The 9,253-nt window shown below is 36.4% G+C and overlaps 1 protein-coding gene across 1 annotated transcript in view; it reads right to left on the bottom strand.

Moving 5' to 3' along the window:
* LOC119423785 (protoheme IX farnesyltransferase, mitochondrial) overlaps positions 1 to 8,012 on the bottom strand; it is a 35,001-nt gene extending 26,989 nt beyond the window's left edge. Inside the window, exons 1-4 of the mRNA XM_037691200.1 lie at positions 7,907 to 8,012; positions 6,988 to 7,130; positions 6,440 to 6,818; positions 3,540 to 3,664 (exon numbers count right to left, since the gene is read on the bottom strand). Of these exons, the coding sequence (XP_037547128.1) occupies positions 3,540 to 3,664; positions 6,440 to 6,818; positions 6,988 to 7,130; positions 7,907 to 7,937 (678 nt within the window). The 5' untranslated portion in view covers positions 7,938 to 8,012. The remainder of the gene's footprint in view (positions 1 to 3,539; positions 3,665 to 6,439; positions 6,819 to 6,987; positions 7,131 to 7,906) is intronic.
* Positions 8,013 to 9,253: the final 1,241 nt, after the last annotated feature.

Here is a 9,253-nt window from a genome sequence, read left to right on the forward strand (position 1 = left end):
TCAATCTATTTTACACCTTCGGAGATGTTTTTAAGAGTTAAAGGTAGTATCTCACTGGACTGCGACTAGTTGAGCTCTCCTCTAACAACATCCGAAGCTCAAGTTCGGGTCTAAAAACCAAATCAATGATTAATAAAAAAATATTAAAAATGGGCCTCTCTTTATTTAAAAGTGTACTCCAGCGAATCACAAACGTGGCTGCCAAAGTGGGTACAAAGCTAGCTGAGGTGAGTACAAAGTGTGCAATGAAATTTTGTGCACAGCCAAGAATGCAGTTATGTGAGACTTGCACACAAAAAAGAAGCTGAGAACTTGTTTACTGATTTATTTATTTTTTTTAATTAAAAGCTTTGTGTGAAAAATGCTATGCTAAAGAGCTCAAACCACACCGAGCGTCAGCCATTTTGAGAACCGGAGAGAGACAGCCCACGTCACGTCAAGGGGCCTCCCTCCCATTTTTCTTAGAGACACACTCCCTCACTATCCATCCTTCAGTTTAAACAGTTGTATACTGCCATCCAGTGGTCAAAAAAAGGAACTACATGCAAAACAAGTTAAACATTTCTTCTTAAATTTGACAATAATTACTAATTATTGTCAAATTTCAAACAATATTATCGTTTATCGCAATAATTTCTGAGACAATTAATCGCCCAGCAAAATTTGTTATTGTGAAAGGTCTAATCTTAATTTGGTGAGACTGTAATGAAAAAACTGCTTAAATTATTGCAACTTTCCACCAGTTTTAGGTCTCCAACAGCCGCAAGCCTGTGAGAAACTACCTTATGTTACGGCATTTAAAACCATTACAAAAAAGTCGTTTTAAATCAGTGTTTCTACGAAATGTTTGAGTTTTATCACTGTGTGTAGGAGCTTTTCTGTATACAGTCTCCAGTTTCTCACCACAGATGAACAAAATCAATATCCATCCCATATGGACATGATGACTCTTGGTTTGTAATCAGATAAAAAAAAAAAAACTCCCATTCATCCAACAAAAACATAAACTAAAGTTAAAGATCTTATGATGAACCAGTTATGTTTGAAGACATGGAAACAAAGAAAACCACATCCAGCTAGACAAGTTTTATTTCCTACTGATGTTTTTGTGTTTTTATTTGCCTGACTGCATTTAACAGCCTGCTTCAAAGTCAGCTTGACATCAAGACAGGCAGCTATTATGGCTGAAACAATGATCCATCCCCAGATATGTCCAGTTCTGACTCTGATGACTTTGTGCTCAAAGAACAAGCAGCTCTCCATGTGAGGACTTATTGGCATCAAACACAATAAGCAAATATTAATTTTAGGCCAAAACTCAAGAAGGCCATGTGTGAAGAGACACTTAAAAGAAACACTGTAAAACAATTTTACACTTGAACGCTTTTACACAAAAAAGGAGCTCTCCAAAAATGCCATATAATCTTGAAAGATCTATTTAAAGTGGGAAAAATACTCTAAATCTCCTAAATGCTGTTATTTAATGCTCAGATGGTTATTTTTAAAAATCAAAGCTGTTATAAATACATTAAATTGTTTTGAATGAGTCATATACGGCTTTAAAGTTTTAGAAAAGTTTATGTGGGTGAAAATGTATTAATCATTAAAACAAGAGTTGAGACTTTTAATTTTTATTTACTGTAGTTTTATTTTCCAAAAACTGACATTTGAATTTTCCGACTTAAAGAAAATGTAAACATCTTCTGGACTTCCATTCTCTTTTGCTTTGAGTTTGGCTTTTTGAGACTACTTGTGCATACTTTTACTGTAGTTTTGAGTAAAAGCTCAGGAGTGAGGCAGTGACTGTCTCCGTTTCTGAAATATGAGGTCTTATGATGTGCAAAGCTCAGGTGAAGATCTAAAACCAAACAAAGTCTGGCATGTCTAATGTGCAAGTGGGTCCAGTTAAGAACAGTAGCTGCTGTCTCGAGACCCTCAACCCTCTGAATGTCTGGTTTGAACTATTCAGCATGGAGGGGAAAAAAACATTTTTCAAATACCTGAAGGATATTTACACACCTGCTACGTGTGAAGAGAGCAGAGACGCCAAGTCTGTGTCAGACGACTGCAGAAGCGAGACGTTTCTAACTTTATGGATGACTGACATTATTTGGGCCTGGTCACAAAATGTGTAAACATTCATTTCAAGAAATGAGACAGTTCTTTACTTTTGCACAACAGAAACTGGAACGTAGCTGTTGACGGCCCCAGATGAGGAGGTGGGCGGAGTGGGGGGGGGGTTGCCTTGAGGGCATGAAACTACAGTGTAATCAAGGTCTTTGCCAAATTACAGACCGTAGACATCACTAAGCACAGTTCAATCAAGGGCTAAGAACGAGGTCACCTATTATGCTAAAATTCCTAAATCACAGAGTAAATTCCTGAGTAAAAACACGAGACAGAGGAGACGGCCTCTACTTATTCAAGGCATTCTACGTGTCTAAGTACAAAAGAGTGCTTTTGTTTGTAGCTCCAGAAAAACAAACCGTCAGGAGCCAAATGATAACCTAGCAGTCAACGCAACGCATTTTTTAGGATACAGAGCTAAATATAGTGTAACAAAGAAATGTGCACGTTCCTTCAGAGGTTTCAAGAAAATATTGAAGTATTTAAAGAAAACAAGGGATGGAGAAGCGAACAAGCTGGTTCAAAAGAAATTTTAATTAAAAACCTAATATCCCTCGAAGAAAAGTGCATCACACACAGCTTTTCAGGTCAGTTTATGGTAAGAAATAAATATAATCTGTTTTAGTCAAACCTTTAAAAAGAACATTATGCTCAGTTTCACACGACGGCACAAGAAGTCAGGCTCAGAGCATGTGTCGTGAATGACTCTCAGCTACTTCCACATCAAATTTCACTTTAATATTTGAAAAACTGACTGATTTACAGACATTTACGTGTTGGAAGACACTGATTACATGGGGCAAATATCCTGAATTAGATCAGTTGTATCCAATGATTATTTACTGAGTGTCAGTAAAAGCTGTACAGTGGTTCATGAGACATTTTGCTAACAGAGTGGATTCCAAATAGTTATTGGTGACATTTAAAATCTTGCACAAAGATCTGTTAGCCCTCAGAAAATGCATTAAAGGTCTCAGCTACTACCCACACCACCTTTCAGAACAATATCTGTAAAACTACCTGAGCTATAGCCATTAGGAACACTTCTTACAACCCACAGACAAAAACCGTTTCTGTCTTCGCCTTTTGGTGGCGGGCGATAATTAGAAAGTCCATCCACCCATCCAGTCAACAAACATTTTCCTAAAAGAATTGTTGCAAAAAATTCAACGGACTGATAACTATAAACATCTCGTTATTGAAAAGAATAAAACTTATACATTCAGTTTTGATTGTTGTTGATTTTGGACTTTTGTTTTGGAAAGCACCGATAAAATCTGCTGATTTAAACTCCTCCATCGAACCAAATGTTGAACGCTTGGAATCAAAAAATAAAAAACGCACTCGTTCAGTTAGAGACACACACACTTGGACGGACGGTGTTGTTTGGTCACAACATGCAGGTAACAAACCTGGTTAATTGAATTGGCAGCACAGGATGCAAGACCCGTTCCCAGAGAAGACACAACAAAGATGATGGGATCAAAGGCCACTGGAGCAATCGCAAAGCCAGCTGCTGCCGTTGAAACCACCAGAGCTGAAATCAAATTATAAAACAAGAAGATACATCACTACCAGCTGAAACTTTTACTTCTCTAAAGAGGCAACTTTTAGTTTTTTTACTGAATATTAATTTGCTTAGATGTGCTTCATAGGGAACTAAATAGGACTTTTTTTTTTTTTTTTTTTAGAAGTGTTCGCGAAACAAGAACAAACAGGGGAAAAAAAAAACATTATTTGCAGCTGTGGTTAAAAAAAAGAGCTGCAAACAGGATGTGAATGAGGTCAAGAACCAGATAAGCATTCTTAACCACAACATTGACTGACCACTGACCTGATAAAAAGAAACAATCCACCATTTCACCAAGTTTCAGTGCATTACCCATGTGTTTCAAACATCGTTATAAAGAGAGCAGCTGTTAAGATTGTTTTAATGCCAAGTAATTAAAACAGGGCAACACATATTCGCATTACTTTTAAAAGTCACATAAGGCACCTATTATACAGAAGTTTGTATTCAAGGCCAATACAAGAGAGTTGCTTTGTAAAAATAGCTGTGCTGCAACAAGAAGCTGTTTAAGACACATCTGCAGCTGTGATGCAGCAAAAACCATCATACTTTGGTAGTTAGAGGAGGGAATCTTCAGGAACCTCACAATTTGCTTTACGGCAGTCCCTCGTTTATCGCGGATTGATCCGTACCCTGAAGCCCTGCGATAAGTGAAAAACCAAAGTAGGAATAGTAGTACAAGTAGGAAGTAGGAGTTTATTTTAGCATTTATATAGGCATTTTAAACCCTTCCCACACTCTTGCAATATTCTAAACAATGTTTCTAAACTCTAAACGTCTAAAAGAGCACAGAATGTCATGATTTCACCTCCCTGCAATTTGCCACCTGCAAGCTTCTTGGCCACGCCCACTTCTCTGCTCTGCACAGAGAACAGCTGATCAGCTGCAGCAGGAAGTTTATCCTGCAGTAAGGGCTGCTCAAAGGTGCAGGAGGTGCTAAATAATTTAAAATAATTTTATTTTAAATAAAAATTCCATGCCGATCGCGCGGCTCATCCATCAATCAGCCAACTGTGTGTCATGTCCAATCTTATTTTGAAAAACTGCGACAGAGCGAGTCCACGATAAACGAACCACGAAGTAACGAGGGACTACTGTAATCACAATTCAGAGGACTTGGAAAACAATTATTCATATCTTTTGATTTTCTTAAACTTAAATAACTATGGCTTATTTTACAGAAACACTGATTTAAATATTAAATGCCTAAAACTGAGGGCACAACAACATGTCAAACTAAGAATCACAGGTTGCTAACAAACATCGAGAATAGATGTTAACTTATCATTGAAAACCGTTTTGAAAAAATCTACGCAATTTGCCTTTTGCATATAATATACTCCGCTCCAGTAGGGCTGGACAATAATTCATATCAATATGTCACGATATAACCACCAACGTCCATGGTCAATAATCCAGGTATACAATCCAACAATTTTCAGTAGGTCATCTGGACAGTTTCAGCACAAAAAAAATCTGTCCAGATGACATGACTGAAAATTGTTTGACTGCATACCTGGATAATTGAGCATGGACTTTGTTGGTTTTGAATCAGTTTGACATGACTGTCGACGAGGGAGAGGGCCAGCAACGGAGGAGGGGGCGTGCCAAAGAGACCATCTTAGCACCAACAAAACTGGTTTGTTCCACTTTGGATTAAGCTCAAAAAAAAAAAAAAGAAACTGCCAGATGACCTGACTGAAAATTGTTGGATTGTATACCTGGATTATTGAGCATGGACTTTGTTGGATTTGATATTGTCAATAGAAAAATCAAAGCAAATATGTTGTTTTTAGTATTTCACTCTGTTTTACGGCACCCTGACTTACTGTTTTATACACAACTTTTATTTTAACTGCATTTTTACTGTAGTTTATTGTCGTTATTGTCTACTGTTATTGTTGTATGTACTTTATATGTTCTGTCTGGAACAGGTCCCTCTTGTAAATGAGTCCTTGTGGCTCAATGAAGCTAGCCTGTATAAATAAAGGTTGAATGAAAAAAAAAAAAGGTGTACATTTATACACCAATCTATCATTTCAAAATCAGTAATAAAGTCATTTTATGATCATTTCAACTATCAGTTGCAGACATGTTTCTTTTATGATTCAATGATGACTAGATGAAAAATGTGAAAATCTGTTGTACTGCAACATTTAGACGCTCGACAGAGACAAACGGCCGCTCTTTTATTTGATCGTTTAAATTCTTGTTTTGAATACGTTGCATGAATTCAAAACTATGAAGTTCTTACTTTTCCTAATGACTGTGCTAACTTTTCAAGCCAGGATGCAAGTGTGCAGCTATAGAAAGTTCTCATTATATGAAGTTTTTCATCTTCATATTGCAAACTAAAGTAATTTGACACAAGCACCAAAGTTTTACAGATTTAACGCACTGTTCCTCCTACATGTAGCAGCCTTGAGCAGGGGCAACTCAAATTTTAGTTCTACTTAGTTTGTACAAAATGTAAACTTAGTAATTATGTCAATTTATGTTAGACAAAATAAGACTACAAAAGCCAAAATGGTTTTGTGCATTAGTTTGTTATGTTAAATCTAAATATTTCAACATTAATCATTCAACATTAGTTCTATTATATCCTGTTTGTAAAAGCAACTAAGAGCTGAAGACTGCACTAGCAAGCAGACAGTTTTCTTTAAATGTGTGACCAATTTTGATTAGGTTTACATTAAAACAAACATTTTTATACATTTGACATAATCATGATGTATTAAGTACCTGTGAGTTTGATTTTGGAGAGTCGAGCATAGATATCTGGTAACTCAGACACATCGAATTTCAGCTGCTTCCACTGTCTGTCTAGACGAGCCTGACTTGCGCTCTCCATCTCGAATTGAACGTGTGGAGTTTCATCTGGATTTGCAGTCGTACGGGCCACAGAAACTTCCCGTGCAGCCACATTTTCTGTAGTGGGCTTCAACGTGAAGATTTCAGGCTGTGGATTACTGGTGACATGTTCTGGCCGTTGAACAGGATTAACAGGTGGTATTCTCTCTACAAGCCTTTCAATGCTGTCATCTCTTTCATCAATATTGGCCACTTGTGTCTGCTTGGGGATGGCACGTTGGTGAAGCTCACTGTTGGTTTTTGCTACATACTGGCAAAACAAAAAGGACAGGAGGATTCAGAATAACTGTTTATAGGAGCACAGGTGTCTTTGAAAACAATAAATTGATTTAGCTTTCGAGTACAAACGGGCACATTGTTAACAAGCAGCATTTTTTGCTAAAAGACACTGAAAAACACAGTTGTATGGTGAAATGTACCTGTCGTTTTAGAAAGGTGAGATGCTGATATGTCAGCCACTTTGAAGGATCTCTTTTGTGCACATGAAAAAGGCTGCGAGCAGTTTGGTTACATCGAGGAGCAATTTGAGTTAACTTCTGTTTCACACTCACACCAACATACCCTGCAAGAAACAAGACAGTTTTTAGTCCATACATAAAATACGTTTCAACTGGAGTTTTATAGCAACATGGAGCTCACTTGTCCAAAATAAAACTGTTTAAGAGGAAAAAAAAAAAGATCATTGCAATAAAACAAATCTTATCAAACTTTCAACACAAACAATAAAATTTGGCAACGCATGTGGTTGTTGCACAAAATCAATATCCATTACAGGGAAGAAATTAAGCTCCACAGCAAGTTTTAACATGCAATATTTGTTACACTTTAGCTGTTTATGGATACTAGTTTATTAAACTGCTATTGATTTACATTAGGTATGTCATATGTTGTTTGAGCTCCAACTCTTTGTCTATAGCTCCAAAAGCTAATATGGTCCATTTAATGACAACACCTAACAAATTAATGAAATGAAACAACTGATGTGCATTAAATAATTGTTTAAATTGTGTTCTCTGACTTAACAACTTGTCTTCAAACAGCTAACATGTCCTGCAGCTAACAGTAAGGGACATGTCCTGTAATTTTGTACGTAAACGTCGGAAATATCGCAACACAATTAATATAAGAACCGTACCAATAAGTGGAAGTTTTGATTTACATAAAAATACGCTAAACATATTTCTAAGATCACTTCTAGGCTTCAACTCTACCAGTAAGCTACATGCTAAGCTAGCTTCGCCTTTAGCTTCGGTGCTGCTAACAGTGCACGCGCAATGAAAGTGGTTTTAAAATGCAACCAAATGTTAAAATAAACTTCGCTTTTCTCGGTTGTTTTACCTGAGAGTCTGCTACATGGCGTTTTATACATGTTCTCGATTCATAAAGCTGACTTTCAGTGCGACCCTTTCACATCCAGTGAGCTACCATTTTGACCTCGTTGAGTAAGAAGAAGCACTTCCGGGTCACAAATAAATTACGAAGGTGGCTGCTGCAAAAGTATCTACGGGTCAAAAATGTATTTTATTATTACAAAATGAGTGCCACACAGATCTTATGCAAAAATGAACGTTTGTTCGTATTTTAATTCTATGGATTTTAATTTTAATTTAATCATCTTGTCTACTGGAGCAAAATGCAATCCAAAGTAGTTCCTGCTTTAATATTTATCCTGTCTTTAGAGTGGTTTTGTTTTGTTTGCAGCTGATTTTATTGGGTGTTTTGAGAGATATTTTAACCTACCTCTGCCCTGTCCCCCACGGAGTGTTTTTGTAGATGAATAGATCTCATATTGTTGCTTGTTTTCCCCAAGGGTAATAAGCATTTTATTTTAAAACACTGAAATGGGAGCAAAACTAAAATAACAAAAAACAGAAATATATTGTTATATATATATATATATATGTTATATATATACATGCAAATAAACCCTAAAAAATTGGATCCACTGTTACAAGATTATACGACTATGGATAAAAAGTGGCACCAAAAAAAAACTAGTTGTCTAAAACTGATCAGTTCCAACCCAATCAAAGATGGCTGACAAAGCCCACTGACCTTAGAACACAAAAATGGCTATAACTCAGCCACGTTGAAAGATATAGAGCTAAAATTGACATTCTCAACACATAATGGGATTTACATGTCTAAATAAAGGTTAAATGAAAAAAAATAAATCTTAAAGTGCTACTATTTTGCTTAAAATTTTAAGTATAACTTTTGGAGTCAAAACTTTTTTCTGTCACCAACTTCTCAAGAACCACTGAAGGGATTTTAATGAACGTTTCTGAAAGTAATCACTGAATGTACATCTACAACTGATTCATTTTTAGGGTCAATTTAATTCAAAATGGCTGCCACAGCAAATACACACAAGAGTTGCTATGATTCAGTCAGTTTAACAAGCACTGAGTTAAAAGTTAAAGTGGTAGTAGAGTCATTTGCAACACATAATCTTAGAGCGACATTTGATGATGTCATTTGAAAAGCAAAAAATTGTATAACGTCACCACAATGGCTGTAAAACTGACCTGTAAGGCAGCAGGCAATGGGCTTTCTTTCAAAAACGTTGGGATTTGGTTTACGTTTGTTTTGTGATGCTTATTACTTATTAAAACTTATGAGAACTTATAGGAGAGCACTTAAGATAAATTAAGAGAGTTCTGCGGTGAAGTTAAATTCAGAGCA

The sequence above is a fragment of the Nematolebias whitei genome, chromosome 17 (genome assembly GCF_014905685.2).
Source record: "Nematolebias whitei isolate Nwh7 chromosome 17, NemWhi1, whole genome shotgun sequence".
Classification (NCBI taxonomy): Eukaryota; Metazoa; Chordata; class Actinopteri; order Cyprinodontiformes; family Rivulidae; genus Nematolebias; species Nematolebias whitei.